This window comes from Mustela erminea, chromosome 12 (genome assembly GCF_009829155.1).
Source record: "Mustela erminea isolate mMusErm1 chromosome 12, mMusErm1.Pri, whole genome shotgun sequence".
Classification (NCBI taxonomy): domain Eukaryota; kingdom Metazoa; phylum Chordata; class Mammalia; order Carnivora; family Mustelidae; genus Mustela; species Mustela erminea.
Genome location: NC_045625.1, coordinates 34,823,130 through 34,847,723, shown reverse-complemented (window position 1 = coordinate 34,847,723; position 24,594 = coordinate 34,823,130). Strand labels below are relative to the sequence as shown.

Below are 24,594 nucleotides of genomic sequence, written 5' to 3'. Positions count from 1 at the left end.
TTTTATTTTGGGGGGAAGGTGGAGATATTATTAAGTAACCTACACCCAACATGGGGCTCGAATTCACAGCCCCAAGTGTGAAGAGTTGCACATTCCACCGATGAGCCAGGTTGGCCCCTAATAATTTTAAATTTTTTAAATACTAATTTTTTGGTCTACCAGAAATTAATATTGGTGTAAGAAGTAATAGAGACTCAGTTTTTTTCTTTTTCAGCCCAATTTTAAAAAAATATTTTATTTGTTTATTTGACAGATCACAAGTAGGCAGAGAGGCAGGCAGAGAGAGCAGGGGAAGCAGACTTCCTGCCGAGCAGAGAGCCTGATGGCGGGGCTCGATCCCAGGACCCTGAGATCATGACCTGAGCTGAAGGCAGAGGCAACCCACTGAGCCACCCAGGCGCCCCTTCAGCCTAATTTTTATTTTAAAATAGTTTTAGATATACAGGAAATTTGCAGAGACAGTACAACATTCCCATGTATCCCTCACTCAGTTTTTCCTATTATTAACATCTTGTTACAACTAAAGAACCAGCATTGGTACATTAATATTAACTGAATTCTGTACTTTGGTCCAGTTTCATTAGTTTTTCTCTAATGTCCTTTTTCTATTCTAAGATTCTGCCGGGGTACTATGTTATATTTAGTTGTCATATCTTCTTAGCCCTCTCTGATCTGTGATAGTTTCTAGGGATCTTTTATTTTTAAATAAATTATTACTTACTTATTCTAAAATAAGTAATTGGTTGTCCCAGGACTGCTTATTGAATAATTCATCATTTTCCCATTGATTTGAAAGGATGGGGTTTTATTATGTATTAAATTTCTACATTTACGCATTTCTTTTTCTGGAGTTTTTATTTTATTGTACTTTTTGTCTATTCATCTGATACATAATTGTTTTAGTTGCTGTATCTTTATTATACAATTTATTTTATGTCTGGTAGAATTAGCCTTTCCTTATTATTCTGTTTTTCCTCTAGAATTTTTCCGGCTATTCTACTATGACTTTTTTCCTGGCGTACTGTTTAAATGGAATGTTTGGAAAGCTAATGTGTCCATAATTTGATGTAATAAGGTCTATTCCATTTTAAAAAGGGATGACTTGGTAACATATCTGTGCTATTAATAATGGAAAATGAATGAGCCAGGATTGCTGACCTGGCCTTGGGTGCTCTTTCAGTTGTATGAAATTCCAGTCCTTTCAGAGGGTCTTTATGTTCATAGCCTAGAAACACACTTATTTATTGCTTGTCCATGTTTTTATTTCTTAATTTTTTGTGTTTGTGAGCGTTAATAGTGCTTCTTTTTCTTTTGAAAAACACTGCTATTAAATTACTGTACTTCTTTAAAATAGAATGTTCTATCGCCATACAAATAAACGAGGAAGCTTTTTACTGTTTTGACTGATACCCAAGATAGATCGTTGTGGGGAAAAGCAAGGTTAGGATAGTATGTATACTGTACTGTTATTTTTGTAAAAATGAAGGAAAGGGAGGCATAGTTGTGTTATTTACTCATACATAGAAGGGGACACAAGTTGTTGTAGTTGCTGTTTTTTTTTTTTTTTTTAGATTTTATTTATTTGACAGACAGATTACAAGTAGGCAGAGCGGCAGACAGAGAGAGGGGGGGGGAAGCAGGCTCCTTGCTGAGCAGAGAGCCTGATGCGGGGCTCGATCCCAGGACCCTGAGATCATGACATGAGCCGAAGGCAAAGGCTTAACCCTCTGAGCCACCCAGGCGCCCCTGCTGTTCTTTTTCGAGAGAAAAATTGGGAGAGAGGAACGAAGGGAAGACTTTTCATTCTATGCTCTTTTAAATTTTGAATCATGTAAGGTTTTTACTTCTTTTTTTTTTTTTTTAAAGATTTTTTTTATTCATTTGACAGCCAGAGATCACAACTAGGCAGAGAGGCAGGCAGAGAGAGAGGAGGAAGCAGGCTCCCCGCTGAGCAGAGAGCCTAATGTGGGACTCGATCCCAGGACCCTGGGATCATGACCTGAGCCGAAGGCAGAGACTTTAACTCACTGAGCCACCCAGGTGCCCAGGTTTTTATTTCTTGCCTAATAGTTCTGACTAGGACTTCTAGTACTGTGTTGAGTGGAAGTGGTGAGAGTGGCCATCCTTGTCTTGTTCCTGGTCTTGCAGGAAAAGCTTTCAGTCTTTCCCCACTGAGTGTGATACTAGCTATGGATTTTTCATTTATAACTTTTGTTATTTTGAGGTAGTTGCCTCTTTATTTCTAGTTTATTGAATGTTTTTATCATGAAAGGGTTTGATTTCTGTCAAATGACTTTTCTGCATCAGCTGACATGTATTTTTTTTCTCTCCTTCATTCTGTTAATGTGATGTATAATGTGTATTCATTTGTGTATGTTGAACCTTCCTTGCATTCCAGGGTTTAAATAAATCTGACTTGGTATTGGTGTATAATTCTTTTAGTAGGCTGTTGAATTTGGTTTTCTAGTAATAAATTTTTAAAAAGTAGAAGGATGGTGGCTCAGGGGGTGAAAGCCTCTGTCTTTGGCTCTGGTCACGATCACCAGGTTCTGGGATCGAGCCCCACATCGGGCTCTCTGCTTGGCAGGAAGCCTGCTTTCCCTTCTCTCTCTCTCTGCCTGCCTCTCTGCCTACTTGTGATCTCTGTCAAATAATTAAATAAAATCTTAAATAGAAAAAAAGTAGAATGATGGGCGCCGAGGCAGCTCAGAGGGTTAAGCCTCTGCCTTTGGCTCAGGTCATGATCTCACGGTCCTGGGATCGAGGCCCGCATCAGGCTCTCTGCTCAGTGTGGAGCCTGCTACCCCCTTTCTCTCTGCCTGCCTCTCTGCCTACTTGTGATCTTTCTCCCTCTGTCAAATAAATAAATAAAATCTTTTTTAAAAAAAAAAAAAAGAAAGAAAAAAAAGAAAATTGAAAAAAAAAAAAGTAGACTGATGAAGTTCTGTGTGAGTTTTGAAACCCTAAAACTGATGTGAGAAGTGGAGGAGATGCCTTCTCCGGTGAAGTCTGAGTCTGTCTACAGCAGTGGAGTTGTATGTTTGCTTGAGTTGTGATGAAGTCTCTGCTGCGTAGAGCATCCGCATCAATTTTTTTATTGTTGATTTTTTTTTAAAAGATTTTGTTTTTCAGGTAATCTTTATCCGCAATGTGGAGTTTGAACTCACAATCCTGAGATCGAGTCACATGCTCCACTGACTGAGACAGCCAGGCACACCTTGTTGTTGATTTTTGTGCTTTATTCCTCTACTCCTTTTTTTTTTCCTTCCAAGGGGAGAGAGCATTCTGAAGTGTGTATGTTTTGTATTTTCATGACACTTTCATGTGGATTCTTAGGAAAAATAAAATGTTTGCTGGCATGGATATTCTTATTCTCTTGTTATAAAAGTAGTACTTAATATTCATGAGCTTCTCTTGTCATTCTCTAAGTGGCCTAGTTACTATTACTCTACTCCTCTTATAGATGAGGAAACTAAGGGGCAGAGACTTTAAATAACTTACTCAGAGTCTTTTGGCTGATAAGTGGCAGAGAGGTTTGAACTCAGCTTGTCAAGCTCCAAGCTAGTTCTCTTAACCATCCTGAAATACTGTTTCTCAACTTTGTAGTTACTAGTCTCCAGAGAATCATAGACTCCTAGGTGGGAAAGTGACCCCAATACCGAACTTCTTTTTGTGTCCATTCACTTGGGAATAGTATCAAACACCCCAACTTGTCAGATTTACCAAGACTACCAGTTAATTCTCCTAATTCATATTATTGTGCATCAGCTTTTTAACTCACTTTCGGTGTCACTGCTGGTGGAGCAATTTAGGTGGGTCCTTGTTTTCTTTATCAGTAGTGTTAGAGCCTTGCAGTCAGATCAGTCATTTCAAGGTCCGTTCTAGCTCTGAGTAGCTGTAAGTTGTCTGACTTTTCTTTGTTTCCATTTGTGTTCCTTTGTTTGTTTCAGCCTGGGATTTCTGTTGAAATTTTAAATCTTCATTCTGCCCTCATTAATCAGTATCACTTGTCTCTGCCAGCATTGTACCCCTTCGCACGTTTCTTAAATAGCTCTAATCCAAGTTGTCAATTAAAAAACTGAATAGGGGCGCCTGGGTGGCTCAGTGGGTTAAGCCGCTGCCTTCAGCTCGGGTCATGATCTCAGGGTCCTGGGATCGAGTCCCACGTCCGGCTCTCTGCTCAGCGGGGAGCCTCCTTCCCTCTCTCTCTCTCTCTCTGCCTGCCTCTCCGACTACTTGTGATCTCTCTCTGTCAAATAAATAAGTAAAATCTTAAAAAAAAAAAAAAAAACTGAATAGAGGGGGCGCCTGGGTGGCTCAGTGGTTAAGCCTCTGCCTTCACCTCGGATCATGATCTCAGGGTCCTGGGATCAAGTCCCACGTCGGGCTCTCTGCTCAGCGGAGAACCTGCTTCCTCCTCTCTCTCTCTCTCTCTCTCTCTGCCTACTTGTGATCTCTGTCAAATAAATAAATAAAATATTCTTTAAAAAAAAAAAACAACTGAATAGAATAGGTATTTAGAGAATTGGGTTTTGGTCCCTATAAAGTACAGTTAACCAAAGTTTTGTGGTCTTATCCACAAAGATGAGCTGAGTGACCATTAGTGCCTTACAGAAATTGAACTACATTAGATCCATGGTGTTTCTCATTTACTGACTTAACTCTAAGCTTTGTTTTTCTTTTCTTTTCTTTTTTTTTTTTTTTTTTTCAACGTATCTGGACCTAAGTTTCCATACTGTCTATTTGCTTTCACTTGCTGCTACTTCAGGTTCACATTCATATGGCAGCCATGGAATCAATGCCCTTGGTTATTAATGTATTATTTCTCCAGCGCATGGGGAATGTACCAACATACAGTCTTCAGTGTTCTCTACATTTGTTTGTTTGTTTGTTTGTTTGTTTGTTTTAATCCTTTGAGGGATATTCTGATATTTTTGGTAAATCAGATATTTATGCATTGGAATGAATATGGTAGAAAATATCTAATTCTTGTTCAGTAGAGATTTAACCTTCCTAATTAATATTATTTACTGATAACTGTATATTCTTTGTTTCTCCTACTCTGAATTCCATTTTTTAGTTTTTCATGTATTTGCAAGTTGAAAATTGATTCAAATTAGGACTTTTATGCATTATTGTGGAATTTAATTTCACACATTATAGATTTTGAAATTTATTGTAATCTTGGCTCAGAACTATTGTTCCGAGGCGCAGTGTAATACAGTCTGCTGGTTGAATCTAATTAAGGTGTCGTATCACTTGCATGCAGTATGTATCTTTGCCTAGAATGTTCTAAAATTCCTCACTTGGGAATAACACTTCCTTCAGTTCTTTTTGGTCTGATTGGAAAACCCAGCAATATTTGACACACTATATGTAACTCTTGTTTAAGAGGCAGACTGTGTTTATCTTTTGCATTTGTTGACTGTTTTAACCAAAATGCTCAACAGCAGTTTCTAGTATGATTACCAGCAGATTGGGTATTAATCTTATTAATGTCACCTATATTCATTTACCATTACTGCATTCAGAGACAAGCATGACTGGGTGCTTGGGTGGTTTAGTTGGTTGGACGGCTGCCTTCGGCTCAGGTCATGATCCCGGAGTCCCAGGATCGAGTCCCACATCACGCTCCCAGCTCCATGGGGAGTCTGCTTCTCCCTCTGACCTTCTCCCCTCTCATGCTCTCTCTCACTCTCTCTCTCAAATAAATAAATAAAATCTTAAAAAAAAAATGAGAGAGACAAGCATGACTGTACTCTAGTTCTGGGTACACAAATATTAAAGAAGTATAAATAATTTAGTAAATGAAAGTTGAATAGCTTGCAAGTAAAATTGCTTTCTAACAAGTATAATTTATAATTTTAAAGAAAATGGGCACATTATCTTTTTATGAGATTATATTTTACAATTATTGAGTTGACTATATACTGTAATTATGTGTTAGAAAGATTGCCTGCCTTTCTTAGAACCATGTGAAAAATGAACAATTTCAAGCTCTCTAGAATTCTCAGGATTATCTTGCATAGCCCACAGGGTGTCATACCCCCCCCCCCCAACTGCCGCTTGGTTTCTCTATTACCCATTTCTTGCTCTCATTTGCAAGGTAATCGTCCTTTAAATAAACAAGAATTCTCTAAAGACTGAGCAGAAACGAGGGTTAAGTTGCACAGCCCTGGTTGACAGAGGGCCTTTTATGGAGATATTCTTCCCCAATAGAATTGCTCATCTCAAGGTCTTTACCATTAGATCTTTGGGTATACTTCCAATATTGAAATAAGGAGCCTTTCTTCCTTTTACCTCTAGGCTTTCTTAGACTTTCCAGCATAGTACAACAGAAAAAGTACCGTATGTCTCTTTTAGTTCCATGTCCACCCCTGTTTTGCTCTGTACAATGTTTTTCAATTTCAACACTATTGACAATTTGGACTAGATAATTCTATGTTATGGGGGCTGTCCTATGCATTGTAGGATGTTTAGCAGCATCCCTGGCCTGTACCCACTAGATGCCAGTAGTAGCTCCCAAGTCATGACACTAGAAGTCTCTAGTTGCTAAGAGAGTAGATCTTAAAAGTTTTTATCACAAGAAAAACACTAGGCAAACAAAACTTGTAAATATATGTGGTGATAGATATGAATTAAACTTATGGTGGTAATCATTTCATAATATATACATATATTATATCATTATGTTGCACACATAAAAAGGTCTCCAGATGCTGTTAGATGTCTTTTGGGGAACAAAATCACCCACAGCTGAGAACAAGTGCTTTATAATATTGAACAAGTGCTTGATTTCCCTGGTTGAGACTTAGTATTCTCATCTGTGTAATGTGGTTAATAATCCTTGCTTACTGCACAGGATAAAATATATATGCAAGTGTTTTGTGTGTTTTAAAGTGTTAAGTACAATTAAGAGGCTGGGTTAAGCCTGGCAGTAGAACTCGGCTCTGAATTCTATTACTGTCAGTATCTCAGTGCAAAGAATGAAGCTGAAGATGTTGGGTGTTGGTGATGGGTCACAGGCCTCATGACTTACCGTAGATGGTACTCTCCATAGCTCTTCTGTCCCAAAAGGGAAAGTGGGTGGGTATACTTCAAGATGTAATGGGAGCAGGGCTTGACTAGATGATGCATTCCTTACCAGGCAGTCCTGAGGCAGCTGCAGTGGGGCATAGCTCTGTTGGGAGGACATGTGGCATTCCCCAGAATGACTGTAGCCTTTCTTACAGTACTGAGTATTTAGCACTCTGGCAGGCATGGTTTTGGCTAACATACCCATCTCTGGTCTGTTACTATTTTGGGCATCCCTCTCTCCCTCCTGTTTCTTTCAGATTCAACAAACATTTATTGTCTCTTACGTGCAGGGCATTGTGTTGAGTGCTTTCACATATTCTTTTTTATTCCTTTTAGAATCCTGTGGGTGGAATTACTTGTTTTACAGATAGTAACAATAGTAGTAGTAATAGTAGCCTTAGTTGTAGAGGTGACAGTAGTAGAACTAACATATGTGGTGTTCTTACTGTGTGCCTGGCACTCTGTTCGGTGCTTCGTATGTATTGAATCACTGAATCCTAGCAACAGTTTTTGGAGTAGGTACTATTATTTTGCTTCTTTGTACAGATGAGGAAACTGAGGCACAGCATGATTCAATAGCTGATCCACATGACTAGGAAGTGGTAGATTCTGGATTTGAATCTAGGAAATTCATCTCCAAAGACTACTGTCTTAGGAAATAGGTCCAGAGAGATTAAATAACATGTACAAGTTCATGGAGCTACTGAGAGGCAGGCTGGGATTCACGTGTAATGTTGACTCCAGCCCCTTACTGTTTCCTGTGTTCCAAGCACCACGCTTTTCATTGACCCATTCTTGCCTCTTTCTGGCTAGGATAGCTTTGGTGGTGCTAACTTAGTGGGGGACTTGGGATAGCACAGTAGGGGGAATCTGTATGAAGATTCGTCATGAATTCAAGATGGGATGATAAAAGGGGTGATAAAATGAGGCAAAGAGGAACTTGGAATCAATCTAGTGGAGATTTTCTTCCTCAGTACTTCATTCTGAATGTTTCTTTTTACATCTGGTTTCTGTAGAATACTGCTGATTTTAGTTAAGAGTATTTTTGTTTTGGGTGGTACTTTCTGAATTTAAAGGCGTAACATTTCTTCTATGTTGATAGATCTGGTGATGGGCCTATTATCTGTGTTGGAGCAGACCACAAAGGGCTAGAACCTAGGATCAGACCTTTCCTTGGGGTGGGCATGCGCTGATGGGAGAGAGGTATGTGTAGACCCTTATAGATGGTGTATAATTTCCTGGTGTTATTATAACAAAGTACTACAAGGCAGTGCCTTAAAACAACAAAAACTCATTCTTTCACGTTTCTGGAGTCTAGAAGTTCAAGTCCAAGGTGTCAGTAGGGCCATGTTCTCTCTGAAGGCTCTAGGGGAGAATCCTTCTTTGCCTCTTTCTAGATTCTGGTGTTTGCTGGCAAACCTTGGAAAGCATTGAATTGTAGATGCATCACTCCAGTCTCTGCCTCTGTCTTCACATGGCCTACTTCCCTGTGTTTGTGTGTGTCCCAATTTCCCTCCTTTTATAAGGACACCAGTCATATTGGATTTAGGGCCCACCCCTACTCAATGCATTTACACATTCTGGGTGGACATGTGTTTGGGACTGCACCCAGTGTAGGCGGTGTCCAGAGAGTAAACAGCTAAAGGCTCCACTGTCAGCATGAGAGGAGACCCCCAGATTTCATGGGGGTTCTGACCAGTGAATGAAACATGACAGAGGGCACCATAGGAATAGGTTGTGATCGGAGATTTAGGTAGGTCATAACCATTTGATCAGTGTAAGCAGATAGAGTCCTTACCCCAGGCTGGTCTCTGCTTTCTGTGAGACTCTGGCAAGAGCAAGCCCGACTGAGAGGACAGACAAATGGTCAGGTTGCTAAGAAAGAAAACAAATTAAGACACCCAGGATTTGAATCATGCGAGGGCTTGATCTTAGGAGTTAGGAGCTCAGATAGGAGGGTGGGACCAACTGGTTCAGAGCCAGTCGAACAGCAGCTGTGACTTACTGCTCAGTCCCAGAGAGTTGGCTGAAGCATCTAAAAATGCCCTCTTGCCAGGGATAGGCCTGCACGGAGGAGCAAGGAGAAGTGAATTAAAGACTTTATCACTGTAATTCAATTTCCAGCACTGGCTAGTGTTAAGGTGCACTGGCAAGGTGTAAATAAGAATGGGCTCTCTGGATGATATTGAGTGCTCTGGATAAAGGAGATTGAAAAATTTAATAACATTAAATGTCATTTGTAAATGAAAGAAAGCTCTTGCCTTTTCTGGGGAACACTTTGTAGGCCAGCCCCTCTGCTCTCATCAGAGAGGCTGAGTCAAAGATGGAGTTGTTTTGACATTGACACCTTTTCATTTGAAATTTATTGCTTGATAACGCTTCTTTGGAACTTTGCTTGTTTCTTGAACATAATCAAAATCTAACCTGCCATGTAAGTCTAGGACTCTGAGTGACCCATACGTTTCTGTTTCTCCCGTGGCCTTGGAGCTGGGCTGATTTTTGTGAGGATGATGTCCTGGACAGTTTATAAGAGCAGAGAACCTGGGATGCCTGGGTAGCTCCGTCGGTTAAGTGGCTGCCTTGGGCTCAAATTGTGACCCCAGGGTCCGGGCATCGAGTCCTGCATCAGGCTCCTAGCTCAGCAGGGAGCCTACTTTTCTCTCTGCCTCTGCCTGCCACTCTGCCTTCTTGTGCTCTCTCTCTGACAAATAAATAAATAAAATCTTTAAAAGAAAAAAAAAAGGGCAGAGAACCGCAATGCTTGGGCTAGTCGATAGATTCTCCATCTACCTATCTCCACCCTTCTAGTCTTCTTTAACTGCTGTAGGGTTTGTGTGTACACACATGTGTTCCTGTGTGCATGTGTGCTTGCCCTTGTCTCCCTGGACCTGTATTATATTTCTGGCTCAGGAGCCTTATTCAGTGCTTTTTGTCTTCTCTCATTAGTTTGGGGGACCCTCAGGAATTTACCAGCAGATTAGTTCCAAAGTTATCACAAACAATTCTGTGATGAATGTTACTGTTCATGTATTTTATATGCCAAATTATTTGCTTAGGATAAATTTGGGAGTGAAATTGCTGGATCAAGGATATGCGATTTTGAGTGTTTTTATGTGTATTTCTAAATTATTTTCCAGGAAAGCTTACATTCTCTAGCTATATATATAAGTACTCTTTTTTAAAAAAATTTTTTATTTCTTTTCAGCGTAACAGTATTCATTGTTTTTGCACCACACCCAGTGCTCCATGCAATCCGTGCCCTCCCTAATACCCACCACCTGGTTCCCCCACCTCCCACCCCTGCCCCTTCAAAACCCTCAGACTCTTGTCCCTGAACTCTTATTAACACTGGATAATGTTTTTCTTTTTTTTTTTTTAAAGATTGGCTTAACCGACTGAGCCACCCAGGCATCCCTGGATAGTGCTTTTCTTAAGTTTGTCAGTTTGATAGACAACAGATGTTGTCTTTTTGTTTAAATTAATTACTTTTTTATTAAATTATTACTTTTTTATTACTTTTTAATTACTATTTTATTTATTTGGACATATTTTCATGTTTGTTGGCCATTTAAAAGTTCTTGTTTTGGATATTATCCATGAATATTCTTTGTTCATTTTCTCTTGGAATTTTTGCTTTTCATCCCATTCACTTATTTACTAAAAAAATATTAATTGAATACCTTCTATATGCTAGAGCCAGACACTGTTATTTGAGAACAGTACTGACAAAATCCCTGTCTTTAAGGAGCTTACGTTCTATTGTAGTAAGGCAGAAAATAAATAAGTAAATATGTAATATGATGAGAGGGGATAAGGACTGAAGAAAAAGTATGTATGAAAGGGGGTAGAGAATGATTGTCAACTGTTAATCTTTATAGTTGGGTTTGCTGTCATGTTTAGAAAAATTCTGAAAATTGCCTCTTCTTTACTTAAGTACTCTGTGGTTATGTATTTCTATTCCTTCTTTAATCTGGATGAAATTAATTTTGGTATAAACTGTGAATTAAAGTTCAATCTTAATTTTTTTCAAATAATTAACCTTTTATCCTAACATCATTAAACAATTTGTCCTTTGCTAAGAGAAATGATTCTGTTGTTTCTTCTGAATTGTGAGAGGGGTATATGGCAGGTTGTATAAATAGATGTGCTATTACCTATTAGTGTTTTGCAAGCCCCTGGTCTTTTCTTTGGTTGATGAATTGGTGACTGTAATTTTTGAGTATTCTAGATTGTAAACATTTGTCTCCTGAGCGTCTTCCATTCCCAAAACATGCACTTGACTTAGAAAATGGTTTGCATCAGTTTCCCTCAATGATTATGAATTCTGTCCTATGGATGATATGAGACCTTTTTTTTTTTTTTTAAGATTTTATTTATTTATTTGATGGAGAGACTCAGGGAGAGAGGAAACACAAGCAGGGGGAGTGGGAGAGGGAGAAGCAGGCTTCCGCTAACCCTAAACCCTGGGATCGTGACCTGAGCTGAAGTCAGACGCTTAACTACCTGGGCCACCCAGGTGTTCCTATGTGACCTGTTTTTAACCACAGGCCTATGTCCTGCCACCAATATTTTCTGTTACTTCATTTTGTCAACTGATAATTTTTCTGAGATTATAAACTGAAATTTGCTTTAGCAATACGAAAATTGACTACAATGTGTGCTGGCTGTCCATTTAATCACATTACAGATCCCAAAGCCCTCCACATTTATGTTTTCCAGTTACATTCTCCGTGCTCTAGGCCTTCTCTGATATGCGGACAATGTAGAGGTGACAATATATAATTTGTTGGATTTTCTTCTTTAGGGCAAGAAAAAAAAAAAAAGAAATATGTTTCTTATGTTGTTAAAATGTTTACCAAATCTTATATTTGGGTTAAGTCTTCAAGCTTGGAAGTATACCTACAGTACTTTGTCATCTTAGAAATTGATGTCAAGGCTAATTAACCTAAATCTTTTAAATGTGTCTTTGTTTTTTGTAGAGAGGGAAATATGAGGTTCCTAAGTGGCTCTCATCCAGTAGCATTCTGCTTCTTCAACAAATGCTGCAGGTAAGCTTTGTTATTTATTATTTATTTTTATTTTTTTATTTCTACTTTTATTTTTTATTATTTTTAAAAAAATTTATTTATTTATATATTTTAAATAATAGAAGTCTACTGCAGTTGTTTGATCCAACTGTAACATATCTGTAGTGCTGGGGCACCTGGGTGGCTCAGTGGGTTAAAGCTTCTGCCTTCGGCTCAGGTCCATGATCCCCAGGGTCCTGGGATCGAGCCCCCAAATCGGGCTCTCTGCTCATTGAGGAGCCTGCTTCCTTCCCCCTCTCTCTCTGCCTGCCTCTCTGCCTACTTGTGATCTGTCTGTCAAATAAATAAACAAAATCTTAAAAAAAAAAAAAGGTACCTGTAGTGCTGCTACGTTTGGAGGACAGTGCTGTTTCTCTATTAGCTTAACAAATTCCATTCATTATATCTACTGCCCTCCTCTAGATGCTTTCTTTTTTTTTTTTTTTTTTTTTTTTAAAGATTTTATTTATTTATTTGAAAGAGAGATCACAAGTCGGCGGAGAGTCAGGCAGAGAGAGAGAGAGAGAAGCAGGCTCCCGCTGAGCAAAGAGCCCGATGCGGGGCTCGATTCCAGGACACTGAGATCATGACCTGAGCCGAAGGCAGCGGCTTAATCCACTGAGCCACCCAGGCGCCCCTCTAGATGCTTTGTTAATTGTGTTGCGAATGCATTTTCTTTCAGATCTCTACCATATGTCTTTGCTGATATGGTTTTCCTTCCTTTTTCTTGAGCATTGTCTGTGTTCTCTGACTGGCTCTTGCTCTACTGTCTTCCCCTTTCTTGCTCCTAGTCTTGCACATTAGGTGTATAGTAGACAGGGAGTACAAGCTTCAATGAACAATGGACAATTGAAGGGGACCCCATGGACCTTGTGCAGTGGTTCTCAAACTTTAGCATGTATCAAGATTGCCAGATGGGCATGTTAAAACACAGACTGCTCGGTGCCACCCCAAGAATGTCCGAGTCAAGAGATCTGGGGCAGGACTAGGAATCTGCCTTTCTAACAAGCTTCCAGATGTTGCTTATGCTCCAGGTCTTGGAACCACACTTTGAGAACCCTGAGTATAGGGGGAAATGGCTTCTTAAAGGGCTTAAGGTAGGAGTGCTAAAATCTAGGTATCTACTCTGCCATTCACTAGGCATTCCACCTAACTGGGTTATGATCTGTCAGATGGGGTTTTGAACCTGGCCTCATGTCTGTGTTATGAGGATAAAATGGGATTAATAGGCAAACACTTTTGAAAATATGAGTATCTTATTGTGCAATATTTTTTCATTATTATGTATTCAGAATATCGTTTCCTCGTTTTTCGATCTATTAAGCCATCTCCACTTTTTATTCAAAATTTACCTTAGGCTCACCACCTTGATTAAGTAGAGCCAGACCACCAAATCTCCATAATGAGATTGAAAACACCTCATCCTTTCTTCTAAACTCCAAAAAACTTAATCTTTGTTGATTAATTTTCCTCTCCTCACATTCGAAAATTACAAATGGAAAAGAAAGGTGTGCTTTTCAACTTGTTCTATGTGATTGTAAGCTCATTGGAGGTAGAGATTGCATATTCACTATGAATGCCCTGCATTGTGGCTGCTTGAATATTAAATTGGTGAATATTTCCTGTGAATAGATTTTCCAGCAAAGACTATTACATCATACAATAGATTGACTGAACTTCATGAATAATGTCCATTACCAATGAAGTTCATGTTTTGTTAAACATTTATCTCCTAAGCGTGTTGGTTGCTATAGTTTTCTTGCCTCTATTGCCTTTTTATAGAATTTATTCCAAGGCCATTTTAAGGTCTTTGACAGCATTTTTTGTGATGATAAAGTTTACATCTGTTCTGAATGAATTTTGAGTTCTTCAGGAGGAAAGGATTTTTGTGTTCCCCATTCAAAATGTTAATCTCTAGCTACTTCTCAACGACCACTAGGTGGACCCAAAGAAAACGGATTTCTGGTGAAAAATCTGTTGAACCATCCTGGATCATGCGTGATTACAACTTGTCCTGTTGAGTGGCAAAGCAAGAATTCTGTAAGTAAAATGAAGTCTGGTAGAATTTTTCAAAAAAAACTTTGTTTGATCTTTGTGTGGATTCAAGGACCTATAGTGATGTAGTTTAAATAAAGAAGAAAATGTATTTTGTAAACCTTGTTTATCAGTTTGGTGTTTATGAGGCTTGTAACCTAATTATACATTTGTCCTGTTAATCTCTAGGAACAGTGGCTCTTAATTTAGGCTGTACATGAGAATCACTGGGACCCTATAAAAAAAATGTGCCCATCTAGTTAATTTTAAAAGCTTTGGGTATATTTCTTACATGTAGTCAGGATTGTGAACAGTGCTCTAGAAATCGCAGGCACGTCACTTAACTTTGCCAAATCTGTTTGTCTGTAAAAAGTAGTTTAACAGTTCAGTCTTACTTCTTAGAGGAGTAATGAGGTTATAGTGGTTGCCACACTTTTTTAAGTCTGAGGACTCTTGTACACTCTAAATATTTATTGATTGATTCATTTAAAAGTAACAGTAGTAAAACCTATTACATTTTATGTCCAAGTTAATTTTTTCATGAAAAATAACTTAAAAAAATAAATTTAATGAGAGAAGTAGCATCTTTGCAAATTTCTTTAAAGTCTAGCTTGACAGAAGACACAAGGATCTCATCTGCTTCTATATTCTGTCTTTTTTTTTTTTTTTTTTTTTTAAGATTTTATTTATTTGACAGAGATCACAAGTAGGCACAGAGGCAGGCAGAGAGAGAGAGGAAGGGAAGCAGGCACCCCCCGGAGCAGAGAGCCTGATGTGGGGCTCGATCCCAGGACCCTGATATCATGACTCGAGCCGATGGCAGAGGCCTTAACCCACTGAGCCACCTAGGCGCCCCTATTCTGTCTGTTTTGATATGTTGTTTTGATTGAAGCATATGAAGAAAAAGCAGCCTCACACAGATATGTACTGGGAAAATGGTTTAACACTTTAAAAGCTTTTTCAGATAAGTAGGGATATTCTGTGTTAGTTCATTAAGCTTTCTTTTTTTAATTTAATTTATTTATTTGACAGACAGAGATCACAAGTAGGCAGAGAGGCAGGCAGAGAGAGAGGAGGAAGCAGGCTCCCTGCTGAGCAGAAAGCCACATGCAGAGCTTGATCCTAGGACTTGGGATCATGACCCGAGCCAAAGGCAGAAGCTTTAACCCACTGAGCCACCCAGGCGCCCCTTACATTTAGGTCTTTAATCCATTTTGAATTTATTTTTGTGTATGGTGTAAGAAAATGGTCTGGTTTATTCTTTTGCATATTGCTGTCCAGATTTCCCAACACCATTTGTTGAAGAGACATTCTTTTTCCCTTTGGATATTCTTTACTGCTTTGCTGAAGATTGACTGTATAATTGTAGATTCATTTCTGGGTTTTCTATTCTGTTTTTATTGATTTTATGTGTCCTATTTTTGTGCCAGTACAATACTGTTTTGATTAGTACAGCTCTGTGATATAACTTGAAGTCCAAAATCATGGTGCCTTCCAGCTTTGTTTTCCCTTTTTCAAGGTTGCTTTGGCTATGTGGCGTCTTTTGTGGTTCCATGCAAATATTTGGGGATTGTTATTCTAGCTCTGTGAAAAATGCTGTTAGGTATTTTAATAGGGAATTGCATTGAATGTGTAGATTGCTTAGAAGGTATAGACATTTAAACAGTATTTGTTTTCCAATCCATGAACATGGAGTGTCTTCCATTTCTTTGTGTCATCTTTGATTTCTTTCGTCAGTGTTTTAGTTTCAGAGTATAAGTCTGTTACCTCTTTGGTTAGGTTTATTCGTAGTTATCTTACTGTTTTAGGTACAATTGTAAATGGGATTAATTCCTTAATTTCTCACTCTCTTCTCTCGTCTCTCTCTCTTCTCTCTCTTTTTGAGATTTATTTATTTATTTATTTATTTATTTGACAGAGATCACAAGTAGACAGAGAGGCAGGCAGGCAGGAGCGGGGGTGTGGGGGTGAGGGAAGCAGGCTCCCCACAGAGCAGAGAGCCCGATGTGGGGCTTGATCCCAGGACCCTGGGATCATGATCAGAGCCAAAGGCAGAGGCTTCAACCCACTGAGCAACCGAGGCGCCCCTCTCTTTCTCTTTTTAATGATTTTATTTATTTATTTGAGAGAGAGCAAGAGAGCTACAAGCAGGGGGAGCGGGAGAGGGAGAAGCAGGCTTCCTGCTCAAGTAGGGAGCCCTATGTGGGGCTTGATCCCAGCACCCTGGAATGATGACCTGAGCAGAATGCGGACTCTCAACCGACTGAGCCACCCAGGCATTCCTTAATTTCTCTTTCTGCTGCTTCATTATTAATGAATAGAAATGCAGCAGATTTCTGTATACTGAAGTTATATCCTGTGACTTTACTGAATTTGTTCTAGCAGTTTTTTGGTGGAGTCTTTTGGGTTTTCCACATGGAATATCATGTTATTTGCAAATAGTGAAAGTTTTACTTCTTTCTTGACAATTTGGATGCCTTTTATTTCTTTTTGGTTGTCCGATTATTGTGCCTAAGACTTCTCGTATTATGTTGAGTAAGTGATGAGAGTCTACATCCCTATCTTGTTCCTGATCATAGAGGAAAAGCTCTAAGTTTTTCCCCATTTAGGATGATATTACCTGTGTATTTTTCATATATGGGCTTTAATATGTTGAAGTATGTTCTCTCAAAAACTTTGTTGAGGGTTTTTATCATGCATGGATATTGTACTTTGTCAAAATGCTTTTTCTGGATCTATTGAAATGATCATTGATCATATGGTTCTTATCTTTTCTTTTAGTGACTATGATGTAGCATGTTGATTGAATTTGCAAATATTGAACCAGCCTTGCAATCCAGGAATAAATCCTACATGATTGTGGTGAATGACTTTTTTTTTTTCAATATATTGTTGGATTTTGGTTTGCTAGTGTTTTATTGAGGATTTTTGCATCTATGTTCGTTAGGGATGTTGGCCTGTAGTTCTTTTCTAGTGATGTCTTTCTGGTTTTGGTATCAGGTAATGCTGACCTCATAGAATGACTTTGGAAGTTTTCCTTCCTTCTCTTATTTTTTGAAATAGTTTGAGAACAGGTATTAACTCTTCTCTTTTTTTCTTTAAAGTAGGCTCCACACCCAGCATGGAGCCCAACACATGGCTTGAACTCATGACCCTAAGACCAGGACCTGAGTTGAGATCAAGAGTTATATGCTTAAACTGACTGAGCCACCCAGGCACTGTGACACTTCTTTAAATGTTTGGTAGAATTTGCCTGTGAAGCCATCTGATCCTGGACTTCTGTTTGTTGGAAGTTTTTTGATTACTGATTCAATTTTTTTCCTGGTTATCGGTCTATTCAAGTTTTCTAATTCTTCTTGTTTCAGTTTGGGAAGTTTATATGTTTCAAGGAATTTATCCATTTCTTCTAGTTGTGTGTCCAGTTTTGTTGGCATATAGTTTTTCATAATTATCTCTTATAATTACTTGCATTTCTGTGTTTTTGGTTATTTCTCCTTTCTTATTTGTGATTTTATTATTTGGGTCCTTTCTCTTTCTTTTTGATAAGTCTGGCTAGAGGTTTATCATTTTATTAGTTGTTTTCAAAGAAACCAGCCCCTGGGTTTCATTGATCTGGTTCTATTGTTTGTGGTTTGTTTGTTTCTATATCATTTATTTCTGTTCTAATCTTTATTATTTCCTTCTTCCTGATGGATTTAGGCTGCCCTTCTTGTTCTTTTTCTAGCTATTTTAGCTGTAAGGGTAGGTTGTTGAGCTACAGCTTCATTCAAGCAACTGTCAGTACTAAGCCTCAGAATAGCAGAGTGTACAGGTGTGTGAGCAGTGCACTAACAGGGCCAGGCAAGCGGGGATGTGTCCCCTGTGAGGGTGAGGGAGTGGGTGGTGCAAATGTCTGTGTTCAGCCATTGGGGGTCATCATTTCTCCATGTGTGGGAGGGCTTGGCGTGTCTTCTCAGCCATGATCCTCATAGCATAAGATACACCACTGCTTGTGGGAGAACAGATGCCAACATGAAGAAAGTCTCTGATTTCACCAACACAAAAATTATTTTAAATTTGGGTGCAGTATAAAGTAAAATATATAGTTCTGAGTGTTCAAAAAAAGTATGTAATTTTCCTTATATTTTAGTATAATAATTGCTAATATTTACTGAATACATACTATATTTGAGTAGTGTGCTATTATGTAAGAACTCTCTATATATTATACTAGAGTATAGTATAGATCCCTTAGGATATTACCTTTTTTAAAAAAATTATTTTTTTAAATTTATTTATTTGACAGACAGAGATCACAAGTAGGCAGAGAGAAAGGAAGGGAAGCAGGCTCCCTGCTGAGCAGAGAACCTGATGCGGAGCTTGATCCCAGGACTCTGTGATCGTGACCCAAGCCAAAGGCAGAGGCTTTAACCCACTGAGCTACCCAGGCACCCCAGGATATTACCTTTAAGAGTCAAGTGCAGAACAATGTTATTACTTTAAATTATACAGAGCAGTTGAATTTTTAAAAATATTTAAAATTATTTAAATATTTACGTATTTTTTTTTTTTTTTAAAAATAGGGTTTTGTGTTTTTAATTTTCACTCATTTTATCCTCTGAAGTAGATACTATTATTGTCTCCATTGTGTAGATGAGGCAATTGAGACACAGAATCACAAAGAAACTTCCCCAAGATCAAACAGTAAGTGTAGAACCAGGATTTAAACCTAGACATAAGGGCTCCAGAATGTGATGGATCTGGCAGGTCAAATCATTCAAATCTGGGGCCTGCATCCTGCGTAGCTGTGGCCTTTGTGACAAGGGTTGCTTGTCTGGTCTCTGTTAAAATAGCTCATGGAGCAGAGTTTTGGAGAGGTGGCGTAGTGGTTCTATAGAACAGACTCTGGACTAGGAACAAAAAATGCCAGTCCTGGGGCCGCCTGTGGCTCAATTGGTTAAGCAACTGCCTTTGGCTCAGGTCATGATCCCGGAGTCCCGGGATTGAGTCCCGCATCGGGCTCCCAGCTCCATGGGGAGTCTGTTTCTCCCTCTGACCTTCTCCCCTCTCATTCTCTCTCCCACTCTCTCTCTCAAATAAATAAATAAAATCTTAAAAAAAAAAAGCCAGTCCTGGGAATATTCCAGGAATCAGAAATCTGAGTCTTCATTTTCTTCCTCCAGTATGAGTTTTCTGATGTCAGCCTCTTATGTATGTTTGGGTTATGTTTTGTCATTTATAGAGTGCCTTTACATGTTATGTCATACATCTGTCTTGCCTGCCTTATACTATTGCTTCAGGGATCAAATGAGTAATATACAGGGGAAGTAGAAGCGATGATTATTGCTTTTCAAAGTATTTGCTTTTCTCCCCTCAGTTTTCTGTTTCTTCAAGAGTGAATTATAAAAAATAATTCAGATTTACTTGGATATTTAACATATAGGTGCTATTCTATAACTCTATGCATGATCTCCTTCTATCACTTTCACACATAGTTCTAGTACCCAAGTATTGTATCAAATAGAAGTTATATTCAGTTCTATTTTCTGCCCTACTGAACAGGAAATGTAGTAGGCACGGATAATCCAAAATAATTAGCCAGCTTTTGGTATTCAGTTTTGTACTTAATTTAACTTGAGTATGTGTGGCTGAGAATTCAGAGTACAGATCTTCCTTGACTTAAGGGGTTACATATAAACCCATCATAAGTTGAAAATATATAAATAATAAATATATATATAATATACAATATTATTATATATTATATATACTATAAAATATATATATATATATATATATGACATAAACCCATTTTAAGTCAAAAATATTGTAAGTCGAAGATGCATTTAATGCATCTAACCTACTGAATGGCATAGCCCAGCCTGGCCTCCCTCAAACATGCTCTGGACACTTACATTAGCCTGCAGTTGGGCAAACTCATTGAATGCAAAGCCCATTTTATAATAAAGTGTTGAATATCTCGTGTAACTTGCTGATTACTGTACTACAGTGAAAAATGGAATGATCGTGTAGGTACAGAATGGCTGTAAATGTATTGGGTTTTTCTTCTCACGATCACTGGCTGATGGGGAACTGCAGCTTGTTGCCCTGCCCAGCATCACAAGAGTGTATCATACCTTATATCGTTAGGGACAAGATCAGAATTCAAAGTGTGAAGTACAGTTTTTACTGAACGTGTATCACTTTTGCACCATGGTCAAGTTGGTAAATTTTATGTTGAACCGTCGTAAGTCTGGGACCATCTATGCTTAAAGTATTGAGTCTCTTTGGAAAACCCAAAGTTTCTCTTTGGAGTTTGGAGTCTCTTTGGAAAACTTGAGATAAGTCATATGTTTCAGACTTTGGAGTCTTGTCCACCCTACTCTTTAACCTCTCCAGTTCAGGAGTCCAACAAAGAAGCTAACACCTTTCTACCCTTCCCTCCTCTCCCACACACACCTTGTGGTAAAAGCAGGAGGCTAGGAGAGAGAGAAAGGTTTTTTTGTTTGTTTTTAAGAGACTGTTTTTTGAGAAAAAATGAGCAAGAGAGAGCCGGTCAGGGGAAGAGCAGAGGGAGAGGGTGAGAGTGAGAATCTTAAGCAGGTTCTACAAGTATGGAGCCTGACGTGGGGCTTGTTCATGTCCCTGAGATCATTACCCAGCCGAAATCAAGAGTCAAACGCTTAACTGACTGAGCCACCCAGGCACCACAGTTTTTAAGAGAGTAACATTAAGATTATGGGGGGAATCCCAGAAATCTTCTCCTTGAGCAGTAGTCACATCAACTGGTGTCAAAGAAGATGCCCAACTGGTGGTAAAGTGTCTGAGCTTCTGAAGTTGGGACCTTCCTAAAGGGGGTATCTACAGTAGGGGGACCTGCTAAGGTCAAAGCAACACAGTGGAAACTTATCTTAGCATTTGGAACTTTCATATAGTATCGTAAGTATGAGCTTCTGTGGTCTTCACGTTCTCCGTAACCCATGAGGTTGTGCTTATACCAGCCAGTGATGCCGGTCATTGTTTCTAGTGTTCCTCTATTTTCATGATGGCAGCATGATTTTCTCTTGAATCCATTATTACAAGTGTGGTGTCCAGAACAAGGGAATGTTCAGGATATTGCTCTGCTTAGTGGTGGGCAGACCTTTCCTGGTATATTATGTTTGATTCTGAACACTTCACGCTGAGGGTCAGGGACAACCTAGAATGTGCGATCTAAACAAATGTCCAGGATGGCAAGGGGTGGCAATCATTAACATGTTGGTTAAGGGAACTAGAAAAGAGAAAACTTCTCTATACTAGGAATATTCAAATTTCTGAAAAGCTCTTACACCAAGGAGGAAGTAAAATTATGACTGTTAGTAAAAACAGTTAATCATTTTTTGAGGGTCTACTCTGTTTAGATGTACTAGGCTCTCCACATATGTTACATGTATTGCAAGGCAGCTTCTGTTTCTGCTTTATAGATGGTGGAACTGAGGCTCTGAGACGAATAATAACCTACTCAAGGTCATACAGTTATTTAGTGATTTCACAACCCAAATCTAGGTCTTCCTAATTCCAAAGTCCATTAGCTGTCAGATTGTAGTGATGCTGCATGGAGATCATAGGCAGACAGATTTTAGGGGATAGGGCAGAAGCTAGCCATCCCAGCTGTTCTGATTCTCAGGAACGGAGAATTTAGGGCAGAAAGTGAAAGATCACTTATTGGGGTTGTTGTGAAGAGAATTCGTACATGGCAGAGATGACTTTAAAATCACATTCCTTTTGAATCTCTTCCACTGTGATCTTCTGAACTCCTGTTCAAGGTCCAGGCTAGGCCCCTTCAGCCTTTTGGTTCTCAGTTTTTCAGATTTAGTTCTCAGAACCTATTTCTGGCCCTTCATAGATAGATCTGAGTACTTGGATAATTTCTTTCCTTAAGCAAAATAAAGCTTATCTAGAAACTATCTCACTTTTTGAAGTTGTGCTTCACTAGGTCCCTTAACATCATGAGGGCTTCTTGGATTGGTGCTAAACCCAAATGTAGCTTGAGGTGCACTGTGCTACAAGTCCAAGCCACTCTTTTCTCCAGCCTGTTGGAGAGCCACTGATCTTAGTGCCCAGATGACTGTTCCTTGATGAAAATGCCATGCAGGTCTTACAGTGGGGAAGGAGGATGGAGTGCCTTGGCTACATAACATAATTTTAAGAATTAATCAGCAGATGATGGGATGTGAAGGGCGAGGCAAGGGTTTTTCTTTGTGGACTGCTTATTGTCACCTGCTGATACCTTTACAAATTATGGAAAGTGTTTATTCCTACTTAAGAATTTGATGAACTCCTGTTGTTTTGATATTACAAAGTAATTATGCTAGCTTTAAGATTTGAAAACAATAAATAGGTTGGTAATTTTTTGTTAATAAAGTTTATAATTTTTTTTGTAGCTTATTCACCTCGATGAAGATTGTGTAACAGAACTTTCTGTACATCACAGAAATAACAGGCAGACTATGGAGGATTTAATTTCATTGGTAAGAAGTACAGCGTGAATTCGAGAATAACATCTTTTGTTTTATTGTTTATTGATAAAATAAATGTACCAATAAAGTACATTAAAAAGAGTAGAACATTTTTCAGACCTAGGATTTTATCTTGGGTATAAATAATATATTTGTGTATGATTTTCACTCAATTCTTTTCTCATGCCCGCTGGATATCCTCTTTTTTAAAAATTTAATTTAATTTTTTTGGTGTGTGTTCCAAAATTCATTGTTTATGCTGGATATCCTTTTAAAAATAACATTGATTAAAGAAAATTATAGTGGGGAAAAAATAAAGAAACAGAAAATACTAGTCCACAGAGAATTGACAGAATTCTGATTTTACTCCTTGAAATTCTCTAACATGGAACTATGATTCTGCTGTAGGAATAGGTACATGCGAAGCACTTTTCTTCTTACTTAAAAGCAACCTTGTAGCATCACATCACCCCGAAGCTTATGAACCAAATACCATGAAATCATTATCATGATTTCTGGGTTGGATTATTTTAGCTCTTTCAGATGCTCAGTCTCTAGATTTTTTCCTAAAGATGGAAGTACTCACTGCTGACTCTGAGTATAATCTAACCTGAAGCAGGGATTGTGCCTAACTTTGCTCCTGATTTAATACTGTGTCTTTCATCATCTATGATTTGTATTTTTTCTCTTTTTTAATTTGCAAGGTAAAGGTTTTTTTTTTCTTTTTTTTTTCTTTAAGCAAAAATTTTTTTTTTTTTACTAAACAAAGCTTTGCTAAGTCACAGTTCTTTTCAGTGAGAAGGTATAAAGGATTTCTTTTGAATGATATAATAAGCAAAGGTTCTGGAATGTGTGTAGAAAACAGAATGATAATTTAGTTTTTCATGGATAATGCCTTTATTTTATTTTTAAAGATTTTGTTTGAGAGAAAGAGAAAGAGAGCATGAGTGAGGGGGGAGGGGCAGAGGGAGAGGGAGAAGCAACTCCCCACTGAGCAGGGAGCCCAACACGGCTAGATCCTGACCCGAGATCATGACCCGAGCCAAAGGCAGATGCTTAGCCAACTGAGCCATGCAGACACCCTGGATAATGCCTTTATTTTTTAAAGATTTTATTTATTTGACTGAGAGACACAGTGAGAGAGGGAACATAGCAGAGTCAGTGGGAGTGGGAGAGGCAGGCTTCCTGCAGAGCAGGGAGCCAGATGCAGGGGCTTGATCCCAGGACCCTGGGGTCATGACCTGAGCCAAAGGCAGATGCTTAACGACTGAGCCACCTAGGTGCTCCCTGGATAATGCCTTTAAAGGAATGTCAAGAATTGGGAATTATTGCAAGGTCTTTTATAATGAAAATTTGAAGTTTCCATTGAAGTAACTTTTTAAAATAAAAAGTATGACTTTTTCTTTAGGATGATCTTTAATACAAGACTGTATTTCAGATACATATGGTTTCTTTTAAAATTTTTGTTTTACAAGTTTTCAAACACCTACAAAAGTAGAATAGAATCGTTTAACAGTGATCTTCCATGTAATCATCATCTAGTTTCAACAGTTAATGACACTTTGCCAGTTTTATCTGTATCCCAGCACCCTCTCCCATTTGTCCTTTCTAACTAGGATATTTCAGTTAGTCCCACACATCCTGTCATTTTATTGAGAAAAAATTTGGTTTGAGATTAATAGACTTAAAATCTGAATCTTAAAGCTAATATACTTAGTAGAGTGCTTGGATGGCTTGATTGGGTGTCCAGCTCTTGTTCTCAGCTCAGGTCTTGATCTTGGGATCGTGAGTTCGAGCCCCATGTTGGAATTTCAAGAACTATTGAAAAAAGTTCTTAAAATAGGATCCTTTATGTGGTTTTTACATATATAGTTTTCAAACTTAAAAGTGAAATGGAAATAGGAATTATTTACTTCTGTTACAGAAAAAGTAGATAATGA

At 38.5% G+C, this 24,594-nt stretch overlaps 1 protein-coding gene across 1 annotated transcript in view; it reads left to right on the top strand.

Moving 5' to 3' along the window:
• The window catches only part of MELK (maternal embryonic leucine zipper kinase), an 89,991-nt gene that overhangs the window by 34,359 nt on the left and 31,038 nt on the right, over positions 1-24,594 (top strand). The window contains 4 exon segments of the mRNA XM_032308332.1: positions 12,057-12,125; positions 14,083-14,100; positions 14,103-14,183; positions 22,580-22,666. Coding sequence (XP_032164223.1) covers positions 12,057-12,125; positions 14,083-14,100; positions 14,103-14,183; positions 22,580-22,666 — 255 coding nt within the window.